Source organism: Anopheles cruzii, chromosome 3 (genome assembly GCF_943734635.1).
Source record: "Anopheles cruzii chromosome 3, idAnoCruzAS_RS32_06, whole genome shotgun sequence".
NCBI classification, from domain to species: Eukaryota; Metazoa; Arthropoda; class Insecta; order Diptera; family Culicidae; genus Anopheles; species Anopheles cruzii.
The window spans coordinates 23,154,749-23,173,753 of NC_069145.1; the positions used below are offsets into that span (position 1 = coordinate 23,154,749).

Sequence of the window (19,005 nt, forward strand, 5' to 3'; positions counted from 1 at the left end):
ACTCGGAACTGCCGAAGCAATCGTCACACGGCAATTTGTTGCACTTTTTCTCGGCCAAAAAGAAGAGCAACAGTCTGGAGGGTGGTCTGAAAAGTCCCCGAGCCAAGCGGTCCCTCACGACGACCACGGCGACGGCGAGCGAGAACAGCTCCGAGAGCGGCAGCCGGTGCACGTCACCCGCCCTCACCGAGGACAATCTGCGCCGGCTGTCGGTGTCGATATTTCGCGCCGACTCGGACTGTCTCAACCGGACGCTCGTGTGGGGCGAAAACTACGACTACTCGTACGAGTGTGAACCGTCGCACTCGGACGTGGAGGAAGAGGACGAGGGGGAGGGCGAGCCGTTGCCATCGCCCCGATCCGTGATGGCTACCGGCGATCCGACGCAGAGGCGAACCAGCACCAAGTTGGTCCACTTTGACGTTTCGCCCGACTCGTCGTCGTTTGAGCTGCAACCGCCGATCGTGCCAAGCTTTCGAATCGATCCGCCCCGGGCGGGGCTGCTGGTGGGCTGTGGACTGATGGGCGCGGTGTATGCGTCGGCCCTGGCCACCACGGTGGCCACCTCATCCCCCACCGGCTTCCTGAAGCGCTCGGTCAGCGATCCGGTGAACTGCAAGGTGCGCAGCCACAGTTGCACCCCGCTCACGTCGGACATTGGCGAGTCGGACGAGGACGAACAGGGCCGGCCGCCGAACCGGGAGGAGGACGACGAGGACGTACCGACCATGCGGGCGGCACTCGTTCCGCTGCGACCGTTCACCAGCGTTCACCAGGCGTCGGTGCGCAGCTTGGACAAGATTGGAGTAAGTTTACCGCCGATGACGCACGTTGATCTTTGCCATTTCATTGAGGGACCAAGCAGCCCGACATTTTTCCGACTGCCGTCTGAACCGCTTTGATCAGAGCAAAACCTGTCTCCTAGCAAGGCCTAGACCTAGATGAGTAGCCAGCGCTTATCAGCTGTCATGTCAGCATGTGATGGCGAGCCTGTCCCAGTTTTGTTTTGAGTGCAGTGATGCAACTTCGAATAACTGTTGGCCTTTAAATGTCCTAATGTGTGTAATGTCCTATTACAAGAATCCTAAACGCAAAAAGGCCTGGATACAGCGTGGTGAACCAGGTCCATCGCAACCAAATCGAAATATTCACTGCGCAAAGGTTATGCTGTGCTTATGGTGGGATACGAAAGGTGTGGTGTACTGTGAGCTTTGAAAACCCGATGAAATTATTGATGAATAGTCCCTTCGACAACAATTCATGCGTTTGAAGCTGTGGCGAAAAAAAGGACCAGAATGGAAAAAAAGACATGCTGATTTTTCAACATGACAACATCCTACCTTACATTGCAAAACCGGTCAAAATCTATCTCGGAAAGTCGGATGGGAAGAGTTAACCTCCGCGCTGTATTCACCAGATGTTGCTCTTCCGGACTACGGACTTGTTCCGTTGCATGAGTAACGATTTGGCAGCACAGGGGTTCACTTATTATGAAAGTATTGAAAAAAGATCTTTGAGTGGATCGCCTCTAAAGACGAGGAGTTCTATGGACACGGAATCGAGGAATTACCTGAAAGATAGGAGAAAATAATAGCTTACGACGGATAATGTTTTCATGAAAGTAGTCATACGTTTTGTTGTTGTAGTTAGGCCACAAATGTGACTCAAGCACCATCATGTGACACAGGTTCGATAAGCAATCCCGAATACGTTTGCCTTCATTTTCAAGGACAGTGTTTGCAGGAAGAGGTACAACCTGTTGTAACGCATGCGGGGAGCACCTTGAATTTATTGCCTCGAAAAGAAATGTTTCCACATTCCGATCGCGCCGCGTTTTCGGGCCGAGCGTGTCGAGCAACGTGTTTTATGTGGTCCGCACATCCGCGTGTGCGGTTGCAAAGGTAAAAGTATCAATTACCGGTCGCTTAATGCGGGGTTCCCCTCGATCGAACGCATCAATGTTTTTGTTTACAAACCACAATTGGCCGTCGCGATTTTCGAAGAAACGGTATCATTTGCTCCGACGCTAGGGGCCGTCAGATTTCGATTGCGCTGGTTTTTTTTTGTTTCGAGCTGCTGCTGTCTGCTATCGAGATAATTTGCTGGCTATTACGGTGGCCACAGCGTCAGACAGCCGGTAGCCGCCGGGTGCGTGTGCGTACTCGGGTGTTGGTGTGTGCCAGCGATGGATTTGTTTAATTAGCGGTTCGCTCGTCTGTGGCGGTATCAGGCCGCATCCGTGTTGCTCGATGCGCGAGTGCGCCGATTGCGCACTGCGCACGTTCCGCCGATCCGCACGCGGCTTCCCACGGCCATCATCATCATGTTTCATTGTGCGGTGGTGCATTCCGGCCGAGATTGGCTCACGGTAGACGGCGGCGGCGAAGGTACCAATCACACACTCGGTCTTGCTGACGGCTGAGCGGCATGCGTAAGGTTGATTTAACAAGTCACATATGCAAGCTAACGCACCGTGAGCCCCGGTTTGGCAACGATAATACATTGCCAACGATTAAACCCATCCGAGCACGGGAAGCCCAAACTGAAGGCGGATTATTAATCGGCTGCCCGGGATGGAGCTAATAACGTGGCGATTGACGTAGGATTGATCCGCGCGATACGCACCGCCCAAACCACTGTTTGCTGATTTAGTGGAAACTTTGAACGCATTGAGCTATCGAATAGGGCAGGCCTAGAACAGGTGTACATTAGAAGTACTTTAGATGCCGGAAAACAGAACTATAATGACATTTTTCCAATTTTCAAAAGCGTGTTCTTTTTTATCATGTATTATAGAGACTTTGAGCTGTAATAGCCTTACATTCGTCCCTTCTACATTCTAAAAAAATATTCTACTTTAAGCTAATTCTACTCTAATTTAGTTTTGTGCTAGTTGTCTATCAGGGTTCCTGGGCGATTCAAAACCTTAGACTTTCAGAAGATTTCCACTGGCAGAGAAGTCTGAAGTAAGAAAGCCACGACTCTAAGGGAGTCGGCGACTATGGTTCGTCGGCAAGGGCTCACAAAGAAAGTGACTCAAACTGAAGTAAAAGGCAAAGCGACACCGAGCAGAAGTAAGGAACCGAGGGCTTCCAAAGCAAAAACAAAAGGAGATTGAAAGTGAAAAAGTAAAACTTGAAAGTATCTATTACTCATCCTTGTCCTCCTGGATAACAGGTCTCGGGCGTCTGTAGTTGAACTGCGTGCTCTTATCCACGTTGCAAACCACTTTAAACTAGGATTTCTGTATTCCATTTTGTGACTCCAGATGATTCCTTCCTCTCAGTTAGAGTAATTGTTATCTCAAGGCCTGCAAGTTGTTTCCGGGCAGCACGGCAATCATCCGTTCCATCCAGCCAGAAGCTGTAGCGGAAGTGGAAAGTGTTTTCGCTGTCAGTCTGCCAGGCTGCCTCGGTAAACATGACTGCCAACCTGCCGGCGAATTTCGACGGAACGAACACTCTCTCGAATGGCGTTTAGTTTCCAATTTGGTTAGTTCAATGTTCGTACGGTTTTTTGTCGTTTTATTGATAGAAAGACTGCCTATCTTATCAGTAATGTGTGTTTAATAGTAATGTTCTCCGTACAAACGACACTTCATGATCGGCTAGGCGGAACATGATAATAACCTCGATTATTTACTCGATGATCGATGAGATGGCAGCAAATAAACATTCACTTTCGGATTTTGTAAACTACCGAAACCGATCGCCCCGTTCGAATGTAGAACATGTAATCAATTAGCCGGTGTTGAAGCTCGGCCCTCTCAGCGTGCCGGACGCGTAATCGGTTTAGCTTTTCCAGCCACTAGCTTTCCGCTTTTCATTCGACATACAGCGGCCCCGGCAGCGGATCCCGTTCGTAGTCTCCGAAGCAAATGTAAACACTCGTGAAGAAATGTCCACAAAAGGGAAGGGTTTATGTTTGTTGCCGTTTCGTTTTTTTTTGTGATTTCGTACGATCTTCCAAATGTTGGAAACGGGAGGCCTCTGCCACGGCACAACAAATGAAAATAAGCAGACCCATCTTCACGTTGGCTGAAGCCCCCCGTAGAAAGAGGGCCGGGCTCTTGAAAACCATTTAATTTGCCTCCAGATAACCACCTATTTGTTGTGAGGAGTTTGAAAGCGAAGCAAGAATGCTCTCAATCTGGGGTTCTGTTGGTAAACATGTGTCCGTTTCGACGGGGTGCGGGTTTGTTTACCGTTGGCCTAGTCTGTCTAAGGTGTCCCCAAGTATGTGGTCTCCGTATTTGGGCCCACCCCGGCAACGTCTAGTTCCAATAAGGAGACACGACAGGGCAGCGTAACGATTTCTGCCGTACGATTGCTGCACCATTCGGTAGCTCCCGTTTCGGAAAATCGCTATCACGAGTTGGAATGCCGTCGGAACACACGTCGGGGCATACCAGGTTGCCCTAACGTCGTCCCACCATCGGCATCATTTTATCGACGGGTATCGGGATTTTGGGTTCGATCGGGCGGTGGAAAATTTATGGAAATCACCGGAGACTAGAGCCGTCTAGAGCGGCCCGTTATTTTCGGACGCGATTCCCACGATTTTCGTGCTTCAACCGACGATGGTCCGACGATGAAAGCGGATGCGAGCTCCGACCACCACAGCTCGTAGTACCACTTCAGAGCTGTTTGAGGATGCCATATGAAGATGCTCCCGCAAAAAACGGCTTCAACATGGCAGCTGTGTTGCAACAATGTTGCCTGCTACGGTGCATAAGCGAAGCGTGGGGTTCTGCGGCCAAGATAATAGTCCAGCCCTACAGACACGGGTCAGGCACAGGTGAGGGAATTGCATTAAAATGTGGTGACATCGGGAGTCAGAAACCGTTGTATGCACACGGTTCGTTTAGCTGAAACGGTTTTTTGCCCATTCGCCCTCTGCCCATTGCGGCGCGATCCCAATGGCACTAGGATAAAACGTACAAAAGTACGCATACGCATTTACGCAAATGGCAGCCCATAACACGATGTTTGCTTTGCCAGGGGTAAACAGTTTTAAGCATTGTGTGTGTCTAGCATTAAGATTTGTAGCTTCTCTGGGTTTATCTCCACATGGGGTCATCAACTGCAACAGGTTTGTTCGATCAGGCTTTCTACCACCTGACTTTGTATCGGTCCGATCGATCGTGGACGATCACACGGCGATCATGATTATGCCTCGGATGTCGGACTGTCAGATACCATCGATTAGATATCGGACACACAATGCTAACTAGCAACTGTAATTACACATGTCTTCCTCGGACGCATGTTGGACGGCGACCTAAGGCGAGTGAATTCTGAGGAAAAAAAATATAAATTCTAGGCCGACGAACCCCGATGCGCCACACTGATAAGACGAATCCGCGTGTTTTCGTATGCACTAGAGATTGGATGAGCTATTTTTAGCTCCATTGTGTGTGGGCGCCCACATACATCTTAAAGTGGGTGGAAGACCCAGTTTTCCCAGACCCAACGCCAGCCCCCACCCGGGTTCATGGGAATCGCCTGCGACTGATAAGATCGTAATTAGCATCCTGGTGGTGTTCTCACTACGATTAGAAGCAGTTTTGTGGCACGTGACCCGTGCATGGTCCCGAAGTGTTCCGATGCTATAAAATGCTATGCTAAAACAGTCTGCTACTACTATGTTGACACACTTGATCGCTTTGTGCATCCCATAAACAAACCGCATCGGGTTGTGGCCCTACAAAAGGGGCATTCTCACCCGAACCCGGGGACGGCAAAAGTAGTCCATTTCCGGGGCCTTCCCGATAAGGAATGGCGCACGGTGGGGCACGGTATTGTCAATTCATCTCTGCCAACTTTGAGCATCGTTAGCTGTGAACGTGGAACGCCTTTCGTACTCCACAGTCCACAGTCCAAGCCATGAGCCGCCGCCTTGTGGGCCGCCTTGCCACAATGTACACCGGGATGGAATTTTTGCATAGTTGTTTTCCCGCGCACTCAAATTTATGCTTCGTTTATGAAACATTTATCATAGGTCGTAATGCTATTCCGGTGCGGCCTGGCTGCTGGGTAGGAATGGAAATAAATTAACGTCGGGCGACGGGCGGCAGCCTGGCGTCTTATCTATGGCAGTGGCATTTTTGCTCTCCGGCCGCTACCGTCGCGACCTCGTTATGGAGAAACAAATGCTATGCGTTCCGACGCTAGATGTGTACCGCCGGTCTGCGGTGATCTTTCTCTACGCAGTAAATTTCATAGATCATTTTTGCCGGATGCTCCTTGCGCCGGCCGTAGTTATGGGGCCCGGTTATGCTCCGCAAGTGAAGACCGCTTTCGGATCGTGTCCAATCAGCATCCCAATCGGCATGTCACAAGGCACAGGTAGTGGATAACGTTGAGTACGGGCTGTTTTATGTTTCTACTCGATTCATCCTACAAACCGGATCGCTGCTCACCCACCCCCCCCGGGGGGAAGCTAATTCTAAGTGGTTGACCCCACTGATGAGGCTGATCACCCACCGAACGACGAGCGGCTGGATGGTTGTACTACTTTTCCCCATTTCCTGCCTCGGCCGACCACAAACCGGTACGGATCCACTTCTGGCCCACCGGCTGGCCAAAGGTCTCGGCCCCGGAGCTAACGGTGCCCGACGGATGCCCGTTACTGGTGTGACAGCACGATCACAGCAGCCGATCCTGGCGGTGCCGGCGCGTCGTATGGTCAGTTACTACTTTCATGTGGTCAAGTTCATTTGCCACGTTCGGTCGGTTCGGGCGGTCGGCTGCATACCAATGAAGGATGTAATGGAAATAAAAATCCCAAAATCTTGCCCCGTTTTGGGTGTGCTCTCTCTCTTCGGTGCGCGCTCCGTTCCTATTCCGTCGGTGGTTGGAATAATAAAATGAAATGAAAGAATATAACAAACTCCCAAACCGCTTGCATCCCGTTACCATTTCCCGTCATCTCGTGTGGGCCCGGCCACCGTCCCCGGGCGTGTCTGGCCAACCTCCGAAAAAGGGGCACCACGACGCGGAAGTGAGGCCCAATTCGGTTCAATTATCTTAATTCATGAAAATTAAATTGGGTGTAGTTTTTCGATTCCGTCTCTCTGTGTGTGGGGGAGCCGCCGGTGGACGGTGCCGTGTCTGGTTCGCCAGGAACGTAGCCTCGGTGTGTGTTCGTCTTCATTGATTCGTGATGTCCAACCTCCGAAACTTTCTCCCGTCATAAGGTCGTCAGATGTGTGCTTTGGGTAACATTCTGAGACGCTTGTCGGCTGCCATCGGATGTCAAAGTACTGGAAACTCGAAGTACTCATTTGGATATTTTATGCCCAGATTCGTTAGTGTACGAAGTAAGAAGCCGCGCGTACGCATTTATTACTGTTGCATTTAATGTTGAATCACGGGCTCGAAGCCTTTCCACTTTCTACCGCACACACGATTGATGTGCTGAAGCATAAATATTATTGCTTAATAATTACACACCCCAACGAGCGGTACTAAAATCGGGAACAGTGGTCAAGTCACTGGCGCAAATCGAACGAAATCGTACCCTGTGTCGCCTATTTATCATCAAAAGTACGGAGGATCATAAATAAATGCTTTAATAATATGTACACGAAACATTGCACCGTGTTGGCGCGGAGCGATGTTTCGAAAAAACATACGAAATCTTTTGGCGCGGTACTTCAAGCAAATTACAAACCGTGTCCCCGGGGACGGTCGCGAAACGGCCATAAATCATCCGGTCTCGATGGGGCCCTCCGTCGGTTCACATGCGCGTACGATAATTATACGGTTGCACCAGAGCAGCATGCACCACAGACACACAGGTTTGGCCGGGATCCCCGTTCTTGCGCTCCCTCTCTACCCTCGCGCCGTTAAGTGTGTTTCCGGAGCGCGCGCGCGCGAGAAAGGTTTTAAATTTCACCGGTGCGCGGGGGGAGGTACCACGTGTTCCTGCGGGTTCTGCGCCGTCGTCATCCCAGCAGCCGGCCGGGAACACGTGAGCCGGGTTTTCGTGCGAAAATCCGAGCGCAACCCAACTCGGTGGCAAGACCATTTCAAAAGAGCATCCAGTATTCACCAGGGTAAGCCGCTTCGACGAGTCGCAAAACGGATGAACGGCTCGACGATCGCTTCCGGTCCGGGTCCGATGTGAGGAGGGCACGAAAAGAGCATAAGTTTGGGTCCATTTTAATCGCATTCATCAGCATATGTACCAAGAACGGAGTGCCTGGTGTCTGCGTAGCCGTAAGGTCCTAAAACGGTGGGGTTTTGCATTGAGTGACATAAATACTGGTTGCTTCATTATTCTTTCCAGTTTACCTGGGGTTAAGATCACCACCGATCTGTTCCAGACTGCGACTTCAGTATGTCGTCCTTTCTCAACGGCAAAGGAGAGTTGTTTTTTTCTGTGCTTCCCTGTTCGTTTTCTTGCCGGGTTAGAGATAATCGGTACACGCAGCTATTATTAGTGAGGTCTTCCAAACGCGGCATACGGCGCTGTCTCTGGACTATCTTCTTCCGGTGCGCCGGGTCCGCCGAACAAACCGAACCGTTTGTGTTTGTGAGGATGCAAAGAAGACGCGGGAAGGGGGGACTCCTAAAGACAGAAAACATACCAGTTCCTACGGCGGAACACCTCCAGTCCAGACCTTTAGGGTGTCATAGATTTTTATGTTGTTTTCGTTGAACCCACTGCGACACGACACTGGACTGTTCATCATTTACGCTGAGACTGTCTGACTCATCGGCGGGTCGATGTTTTCTTATTTTTAGACTTTATTGTCCGGTAAGCTTTGGGGTTGTTTGACGGTCTCTTTTCTAATTTCCGCTGACGCTCGTTATGTGCCTTCTTTGAACTTCGCGCGATGGCGCGATGTGGACTATGTCCACACACCCAACGAAGGAAATTATTTTTAAACTGCCCGTGTTCCGTGTTTAATTGTGTTGCCTGTTGCCGACCCGATCCGATCAATCTGCGGCGACCATCGCCATCGGACATCGCCTGGATATTTAAAGTTTGATAAACAGTTCGCTCTATTCACTCTTTCGCTTTATAGTCCAACGATTTAAAAATAAACATCGCCAGACTTGGCCACTAGGCCATCAGCAGCACCCGTGTGGTGTACCGTTTGTGAAAGTAAATACAAGCTGGCCGACCGACCGACCGACCTTTCTGGAGTGCCAGGCTAGTTAACGAATCAACCGTCGCGGCCCGGGGGTTGATTGGGGCGGTACTCATTAAAAGACAAGTCAACATGGGAACCGATCTTTCCTCCGGCCAAAGTACTTTTACGTGCACCGCCGCGCAAACAAAGTCAGATTAGAAAGTTTTGTGGGAAATACGGATCTTCATATTTGCGGCGGCGCTGGCGTTCCGCCAAATCCGATCAGCCATGCTCCGGCGCCGAGCTGTTGAACTTTATACGGCGGCTTGATTTATACTATGTTTTTTTTCTCCAAGGGGAAAGCCATCCGTCAAAGTGGCGGGTCGCGCGCGTGTGTGTGGTCAAGAGCAAACATTTTCGAGGGGTTCCTGTGGGCGATGATGCGAAATGTCTACTTCACTTCAAGTGGTGGTAAACCACTCGGAAATTTTGCGCTGCGCATCGTATGGGAGTTAGTGTGGATATTTTGACCACGACCGACCGACGGCAGGTGTACACACGTGCCGTGCCTGCCGTCACTATCAGCGCTGAAATCGCAGCACCAGCCCGCAGGCATCCTGAAAGGGTCCACCTTGTTTGGTTGTTTAGCGAAAGAGGAGGAAAAAATCCATTTCCGACTGAACGCGACTGTTTACTTTCCAGTTTCCAAGCCTGTGTTGATGTTGACAGTCACGCTGCTCGCACCGCACCGCACGTCACTTTCCATTCGACGATCGCCGGCCGATCGATGCGTTAATCGGTGGCTTTGCGTTGGCCCTGATCGCGCAGATCGCGTTACCATACGTTTCTCTACTCCGGTGAAACCGTAGACACTTTCGCGATACCGCAGCCTTATGGTCGGAAATATGTAACCAATTATACGCCACGTACGAAAGACTGACGAACTAAACTTTTCCCCCCGTTTTCTGCTCCACAGGTGAGTGCTCCAAATCTGCTAGAAGGCATCCACGATGACGATGGCACGGATGAAGTAAGTAAGACCAGCAAGAAGCCACTTCGAACCAGTCCGCACCGTATAGATTGACGAGATGGTAGCCGTGATGCGATCACGCTTCGTATTGTAGGCCACAGCCGATCGACGGCGGCAACGTGAACGTGACACTCACAAGCGGCTCGTTTTAATTGAGACTTCAAACGCTTCTGCTTCTTCTGGTGGTGTGGCCGGGCGAAAGAACTAGACCAGAAGTCGGCCATCTACCAACACCAGGCACCTAGCCGGAGGTCGCGGTTTTACGTTAGCCAATCGTGCTGCTGGCCGCCACAGTTACGGAGCTCATCCGAGGCGCCTTGGTCGGGCCTTGGTTGGGTCGAATCGATCATTTCTGTATTCATGTTTCCCATGTCGAAATCATCGTACGGTTTGGCTTCGACTTATGGCACGGAGTTTCCGATCCCACGGAGTGGGTCTCTCCGGCCCCCCGAACCATTAAACTGCCAAATTGGCTTATTAACGTTAATATGTTCGATGCTCTCAAGATGTCGGGTCGTGTGCTAGACGGAGCACCGAACGGCAGGCCGTGGCCGGGCCCTGCTCGCCGGCTTGAAGGAAAAGCTTGATTGCATGGGAATGACCAAATTAGTTACGCCGTCGGCCGTTTTGTGGTCAACAGCAGGGTTCTACTCTTCCTTCGGCCATACGCGGGCCTAGGTCTGAATAAGGTCTTCAAGGGTCGGTTTAGCTCGGAAACCCTCATTGGCTCATGGTTAGAACGGAACGCATCCATTTCGACCTCGATGTAGGAGTCACCTGCAAAGTCAGCGCTTTGTCGTCATGAAACGCCAGCACCGGTGGCCTCTTATTGGCCCCGCTGCTGATGACAGCAGAATGGAAGGTTGATTCCGCAGAAAATTCCTTCGCATCGATCATCGAGGGCGCACCGTACCGCTGATTCATACCTTACGCGGCCGTCAAATCCATATCACGCCGGGTGCCTCGGCAAGTGTCCTCTCACTAATCTCGCCGACGGATATAGAGATCGTCGTTTGCCGCTGTCTCGCTTCGGCCCTCGGCAAGATGGGACTACGGTTGGACCCTTCCGCGGGGTGGCGTGCGATCCGCGCGCCGCGCGAGAGAGAAATCTGAACTCACTCTCCCGCAGCTTTGGTTCTTGCTCCTTCGCGCAGCCACGGATTTTGGCGGCGCGATCCGTGTGCGAGACAAAGAGCGGTGGCTTCTAACGATCGGGGTGTGAGCGTAAACCACCGCGCGTATATAGCCGGTACAGAGAAGAGAGATCAGTGGTGGCCACCGAGCGGCACCACAGATGGCGGATGCAGAGGTTCAGTTCCGACCGAGAAGCCGTAGCGCGCGGACAGCGCAACCCGTCGGTTGCCGTTCGTCGTTGTCCAAGAAACAGTGGCCACCGCCATCTCTAGTGCCTGCACTTTCTGTTAGTTAACGAGTCGCTATCTGTGTTGCATTTTGTGTCCGGTCCGTTATCCCAACGGAACAACACGCCCGCACTGTTTTGCTCCCCTACCGAAGGGTTGCAGATAATTTCCTTTGTTACCCGGCGGGGGGAAATTCGTTGTCCCGTGTTCGTGGTGAAATTGTGAAAACATTGTGTCCCCCAGGCAAAGATCGCTGTCTGCCCGCCCGACTGGCGGTTGGCAATGGCTGCCAATGTCAACCTGTCAGCTGCGCGCGTCCAACCCCTTTAGGGGCACTCTCCCTCGGCTGCCATTCCGTTGCTGGACCTGTGCCTCGATTGTCGGTTGAACAATAGTGGCCTAAGCCCCGCGTTTCCGGGCGGGGTTGTGAGTGAAAACCGGCGAGTGAGAGTGATGGTGCTTGCCTGCTTCCGAAGGCTCCGTAGTTCCGAACCCAAAACACGCCGCCACACCAAACCCGCCGTTTTCATTCGCGGGCAATCAATCCTTCCGAACGCGGAAGGAAGAGGTTCCCGGTTCGACGAGCGTGTGGAGCGTGTTTGTTTAGGCTGGTGGTGTCCGTGGTTCGCTTTCCCGCTTCACGGTGGTTAGTGTTTGGAAACTGATTGCGAGAAGTGCATACACGCGGAAAGGCTACCCCCCTTCACCCGGCTGGCCACATAGTATCGGTCGGTCGTCCATTTTCCCCCAAACCAAATCGCGTTTGACCATCGAGTTGGCGAGCGGCCAGTCTAGTGTCTGGTCTGATGTTTCGTAAGAAACCCGAGCCCCGACACACGTGTGTAGTGCCGATTAGCGAAAAAGTCAAATCGCACGCGTTCCTCAGTCCAGTCAGTCAGTCAGTCAGTCTGCGGCGGAGGCCCAGGTTGCAGAGTTTTGTGTTTGGTGTGCTTCATGCTTTCTAATCAAACGACGCCAGCACGCCGCCGCCGCCCGCCCGGAACACGGGGCTTCTTCGGCGGCGTTTTTCCGAACGAAATCCCGAAACAAAAGGTGTGATACTTATTCTGGCCTTTTGTTGTGCTGCTAATGAATGGCACACGAAAGAAGAAAGTGAACCTTCTTCCTGTGGCTGTTTGTGTGTCTGTTTGTGCTGCTGCTGCTGCTGCTGCTGGTGAAAGAGCATCGTTAGTTTTGGGCCCGCTTGGTGAAGGGGTGAATCGAAGTCGGCTGAGGAGGCTGAGAAAGGGCGAAAGTGAAAAGAATTTTGAAGCTTTTCTCTCGAATCGAAGTGTGCTTTGGGTGGGTTCGCCCATCATCTTGAACCCGGTGCGGTGAGCGAAGAAAGTGTTTCTTAGACGTCGTGGTTCCTTCTTCGTTTCTGGCCCTGGAGGAAGACGATACGGCCGGCCGGTTCCTGTGCTGCGTGTGTGTGTCCGTGATTAAGTTCAACATAATGCTGAGATCGTTTCATAACTGCACTTTCCAGCGGCGACTTGGGCGCGATGAAGAATTAAGATTGATCATACGTTTCGAGGCGGCATAGCTATGTGAAATTAAATTCCCACCCATTAAAAGAGGCCTCCTGGTTGGTTCGTTGGTCCTGCAGAAGATTGCGTTGAGCGGATCGTTGCTGGCCCGGAGCGGGCGAGACCGGGGGAAGATTAAAAAATGATAGAAAATACCCACACCGGGAGCTCTCGAGGACTTCCCGCCCTCGTGTGCAGGTTTCGGTGGTACCCGGTAATCGGTTACTGATGACCAGGCAGGTTTTCGACGGGGCTCGAGGCTTCCGCTTATGAGCGCGCGCGGGATCATAGTTACCACACACCGTCAGCCCGACAGAGGATGTGCCGACGACGAAGAAATCTCGCCGCGCCATCGAGATCCGTGTGGTCACGGCGGCAAGTGCGGTGCAAGAAAGTCACGATATGCCTGCACACCGTTGCACGCGCGGTGGCCAACTACTTTCTAAAGATGGAATAATTATGATTGAAAGAGCATAAAACCGCCGCCCGTGGGTTGGACCTTGGAGAGACTATTCGGTCGTCCGGCCGTCTGTTGGTCACGAATCGTTAGTTGGGTAGATGCTCTGGACCAAGTTTGTCCGTGGGAAGTCGTTGGTTTCACCGTAAATGGATGCGATCTAATGCGGCTTTAATGGGTGATTAATATTTTTCGGATCTTTTGCTGCTAAATATCGACGCGGATTGCACTTTCTATAACTGTACTTAAAATCCCGTGTTTCCCGTAGAAAAGCTTGTTCCAGTCGAAGCAATAAAAAGACGGCGTAGGGTGGTCATTGGTGGCACAGAGCGGGTGCTTCCGAATAGTAAAGTTACGTAAGCCCGCAGACTGATGACGGGCATTGTTAGGTAATGAGTTTTGTTCCAGCAAACGTCTTCATGCGAAACGGCTACTGCTCATCATCGCTTCGAGAATCAAACGGCAAAAACGGTTGATTTGGCCCGCCAAGTTTATCAAGCGGCGCGCGATGCCTTTTAATAGGTCACGGAGCGATACGGGCGCTCGGAAAGCGTGCCATCCAATGATTCATTTTGATTTTCTTTTTGCCCAGTGACTCGTAATGGTGGCAGTGTTCTCCCAGACAGAGCGATAGTGGATTCTAGGAAAATGATACAGTCTGGTTGCTGTTATTCCACTGTTTAGGTTGTTCAAGGACATGCGCCCCCGGTGGCTCCCGTGGCCGGAACCCCTTTAGTTGTGGCAAAATTATGACACAGCGCCGTCCAGCGCATAGTTTCCGGAGTGCATTTTCTGTGGCCCTCACGCCTATCATGAGGCCCTTGTTTGGAGGGAGCCGAAACGAAATGCAAACTTTCTCATAACTACCATGGGTCACGATGCAACTTTGTGCACTCCGACAGGCTGTCTGGCTTCCCATAGCCCCCCGCCTCAGGGGGTGTGACCAGCCAACCGCATCAGCCAAAACCGTTGGCGCAATCCGCAACGGGCGCAGCAGCGTAGTCACGTTGCCGGTGAAATCTTTCGTCCGTGAAACGAAACTTTGCAGGGGAAAGACAACACTGGTGTCCAGGGGAGCCATAACCTCAACATTAACCGAAACCGCGTTGAAGGAGATTCGCACAGTGTTTTGCGGGGACGCGGACGGTGGCGGGGACGGTAGAATTGCTACACGCGGAGCAGTAAACGGATGCAGCTCAGCGATGCGTTCAGCCGGTTGGCACTATTGTATTTCCTGCCAAGGCCAAGATACGGTCGGTAGCGCCGGATGTTCGACACAAAGGCACAGCCTTTCAACCCCCAGGTGCCCTCTCCAGGTGTGGTTGTACCCTGCACCGGCTGGTTTGCTGAAGATTTTGGTTCGTCAATCCGACAGACGCGAGTGAAATTATTGCCGCTCACTAGTTGACAGCCGAGATGGATTAGGGTTACGTTCCAATAGAATAGGATAGCGTTTCCACGGGTTGATGTAACGTCCAACTGGGCGTACAATTTAGTCCCTTCAAATTGACAACAAGTCAATTACCTTGCCAGCCACGTCCGATGCTCCAAATGTGAACGTGTTTAATGTCCCTCATTAGCGGCAAATGATCGTTTTCGCCACGCGAGAGCTCACTGAAGCATAGAAGAAGCCCAAGTGTGGCGAGCAGGACGCTACCTGGACGTATGGTCCAGACGGTTAAAGTGACACCTTCGGACGCCGGGAACTGGAGATCGTTTGATGAGATCGAGTGACCTGTCCATCATCGTCAGTGGTCCGCCACCATCACGGATGATGACCGATTGCGCGCCTTAGTGCACTCTCGCGTAATCAGCCTTTTTATCGGCTTCATCTACTGTGACTGTGCTGAGAGCCGCGGCAAGAGGTGTTAGTGGGCAAAGGCCCAGACACGCAAATTTTTATTCCTGCGCACCACTCGCTGACCAGGAAGACTCACTTTCGCCACCACGTTTGTCTCCGGTTCCGTAATCCGTATGCCAATCTCCAAGAGCTTCGAGATCTTCGCCTGTGCCTTGGCAGTGCCAGCGTCTGGCGCATTTAATTGCGTAATGAATGCTATTAGAATAAATTATCATCCTCTGCGTTGGCTGGCTGGCTCGGTGAGTGATTAGCATCAAGCTCTTGAAGGTGCTTTTCCCTAGAGTTTTCAAATGGCCAAATGAAAAGGGACCCGCCGACAGTTGACACATGCAGAGTGGTGCACTGGTCGGCCCACCGGCTCGGTTAGCTGCGTTTCTGGTGGGAACATGGCAACCATTCGAAGTCTGTTGAGTGGTTTGCGTAACGGCCACTGAGTAGAAGTGCAGTTTGAAAAGAGCTGCAAGTTCAGTTGCATTTTCTCATCCAATTTAGGTTTGGAAACCTTAGTCTACAGACCCTATTAATCGATTATTAGGGATTTCATAAGCAGAGGATCGAAGATCGATTTTCATCACCTTTAGTACATGCTAGTTGAGACAAACGCAGGGCATTGTATAAAAATCGATGATCTAATTCTATCTGTTGCGTTAGCGATTTTACATTACGCCTTCATGCGAATGGCTCACTGATTCGTGTTTCATGTTCTTGAGTGATGTCAGAACATTTACACGAACCCGCATTAGGCTAATCAGGGTGCGGTGCTCGCTCCAAACGGACAATCTAGCGAGTGGCAATTTTTGATTGACAGTGCGATAACACTATCAATAGGTCCGGTATGTGATCATGCTACACGAGTGTTTAGTTGAGCCACTAACCATAGGAAAACCTATTTCGGACTGCCAATTCAACGAACAGAGATCCACCTTATTGTGTTGCTTCTGTGCCAAAATATTCCTTCGAGCAATTGGAACAATCCTCGAGGTAAGCAATTTAAAATACAAAACAACACCCGGCCATGCAACTCCAATCATTATTGGTTCACTTACGACAACGGGACACCGTGTTTCGGTTTGTTTCTTTCCCGGCACACACTTGGCCGCTCCACCGTTAAGCATGAACATAAACAACCGCTTTAAGCGATGCGATACGTGCCCGGCCAAGAAAGTCGATAAATGTGTGGTCGGACTAGTAATTGGCCCACTTTACCAATTACCATCCGCACGACGACGGTTTTTCCTTTGATGCGCAGTTCCGCTCCAATTTGGTATTGACACGGCGACGACGACGCCACTCTTCTTGGCGCTCTGTTACGGCCGGCGGTCAGTCGGCTCATCGCGGACAGATTTCCCTTTCTTGCCACCTTTTCCCATCCTCTGTCCATTGTTTTCTGTTGAATCAGTTCCCCCTGTGGCATGTGAGGCATGTTGAACAGGACCAACAGAAGATGACCTCCAACCGGGCGAAGATTGTTCCCAGGACCGGCTGCGCGTCCAATTGTGGAATCTCTGGCCGATCGTCAACCGAAACGTCCGTATTTTGGTCCATCACAAATTAGTCGGTCTCGAATTTCGGCCTTCTTAAGACGGGTGCCGTCGTGAAGGTGAAGGCTTTTGTGACTCAGTTGCGGTGGGCTGCTGACAGCGACCTCGTAAAAACCACCGTTGCGCGACCGCGCGCGGCTAGTGGAAGACCTGAGTGGAATAAACTAAAGTAAACACACACAGCGCGGGGCGCTGATTGATTGTATGGGGCAACAAAATGCTTGCTACTGTTTCCTATTTGTTTGTATAACACCGGCACGTAAGTGGTTGGCCGCGGAATTGTTTTATTGCATGCTAAACGGTATGAAGTCAGTGATCCATTAGTTGTGTGCCATGGTACAAAATCCGCGGAAGTGGAAAACGCCAATGTTTAGGAAGGAGTCAGACAGTTGTTACCAGTGTCTACGGTTTTACTGTAGTTAACTGTATGAATTGTTGCTAATAAATCACCGATGACTAATAAATATTTGCTTAAATTGAGTGTGTCCGTGTCCCAAATACGGCCACGGATAATCCGATCGCTCGAGCTGCGTAACACGCAAGAATGATCATAATATGGTCAATTGTAAATTCCTCCAGTTCCCAATTCTTAGCCTTTGGACCTTATCGCGAGACACGACAAAGAACTCGCCCGTACACAACGAAATCAAAACGGGACAAACACTGCCCAGAAAGCACAAACAAATCGAGGCGTCATCACTGAGAGGTGACTTTGGCGTTGAAGTGGACCGACAAGTACAGCTGCAACCCCCCTCAGTCACGGAGATAAAGTGGTTGGTCAGCAAATGATTCTCCCGGTCCGGTTGCCGCGGTCGGCTAAACGTGTCACGTACAAGGTGAAGACGCAACAAACCGGCGCGCCAGTTGACGGCTGTGTAATTGTTGTCTGCCGTCAGCAAACCAAACTCCGATGCACCTCACGTACAGAGCGGAACGGAACATTCAATGTCTGTTGCGGCGAACCGATATATCAGTGTGCGCGAAAAACGATGGCTTGTGGGCAACTTGAGCCAGAAGAATGTTGCCTAGCATAGTGCTGAGTATGTAAACTAGGTTAATGTGTTGCAGCTCCCAGGAGCTCCTGGGCGAACAGAGCCATGTTACTGTTGACGTTAGATTCACACTGCCCTGCCCGTAGGAGGAGAAAGCCCACGTGTGTGCCAGAGTTGTGTGCGAATGCGTTCGCTTCGCTTTGGCCTTTGAAGCAGCTCTAGTGTGCAGTTGCTTTTCGATGTTGCCCTGAATCTCAGACGCTGAGGTTTTTCATCTACGATCTCATTCACACCGAGAAGGCCCTGCAATAGCACTGCGAGCGGCATGAGTAAGCAGAGATCACAGCCCCCCGCGGCACAGTAGCGCTCCGAGCGAAGGTCGCAGACACAGCGAAGGAAGACCACATAGCGGAGGTTCGCCACTGACTTCTCCATCGTGTGCAGTTGGCGAGGTGGCCTCCAAGCATGCGGTGCCTGCTCATCATCCGGCATCGCAAAGGGGCAAACATATTTGCACGAGCTGACGATGTGCATCATCTTCGCCAGGAGCAAACCTCAGTAGCCGTTTGCCGGCACGAAATCATGAATGGAGAATTTTTATTGTTATGCGCTGCCCCTTTTTATCATGCAAACAAATGCGCGAGGAAAGGCGGCCTCCTGCAATTCCATGCCGTTTCCACGAATTTCGAGCTCGTCGGCTAGCGGCGGCGGCGGCGATGCATTAGCATTAGTTGGCAGAAAAATTCTTGCAAATTAAAATGTTTTCGCTCAACCCGCGGTCGTCGATCGCTTCGGTATGGTAATATGGGAGAGGCAACATGCCGTGGGGAGGAACGATGGAAACGGCGAATGCGCGAACCATGCTCGCCCGTTGGTATCGGTGGCGGCGGCGAAAGAGTTCCTCGTTGCACCATGATGGCCACATACAAATAAACCACTTGATTCATCGTGTTGAGGGACGAATTAGTTTTATTAGCTTGATGGGGGTCGGGCAGAACGGGTTATGCGTTTGGTTTGCCCCGGAGTGCACCAGAGGTCCGATCTTTAACGGAACGAACCGTTGTGTTTACCGAATTACGGAGACACACTTTCCGCATCAGAATCAGATGTTTTAGATTTAGTTTGCATCGCCATTTTCGACCACACCGCCGT

The 19,005-nt window shown here is 51.4% G+C and overlaps 1 protein-coding gene across 1 annotated transcript in view; it reads left to right on the forward strand.

The window, feature by feature from the left end:
* LOC128270069 (regulator of G-protein signaling loco) overlaps positions 1–19,005 on the forward strand; it is a 39,074-nt gene that overhangs the window by 11,107 nt on the left and 8,962 nt on the right. The window contains exon 2 of the mRNA XM_053007475.1: positions 10,059–10,112. Coding sequence (XP_052863435.1) covers positions 10,059–10,112 — 54 coding nt within the window. The remainder of the gene's footprint in view (positions 1–10,058; positions 10,113–19,005) is intronic.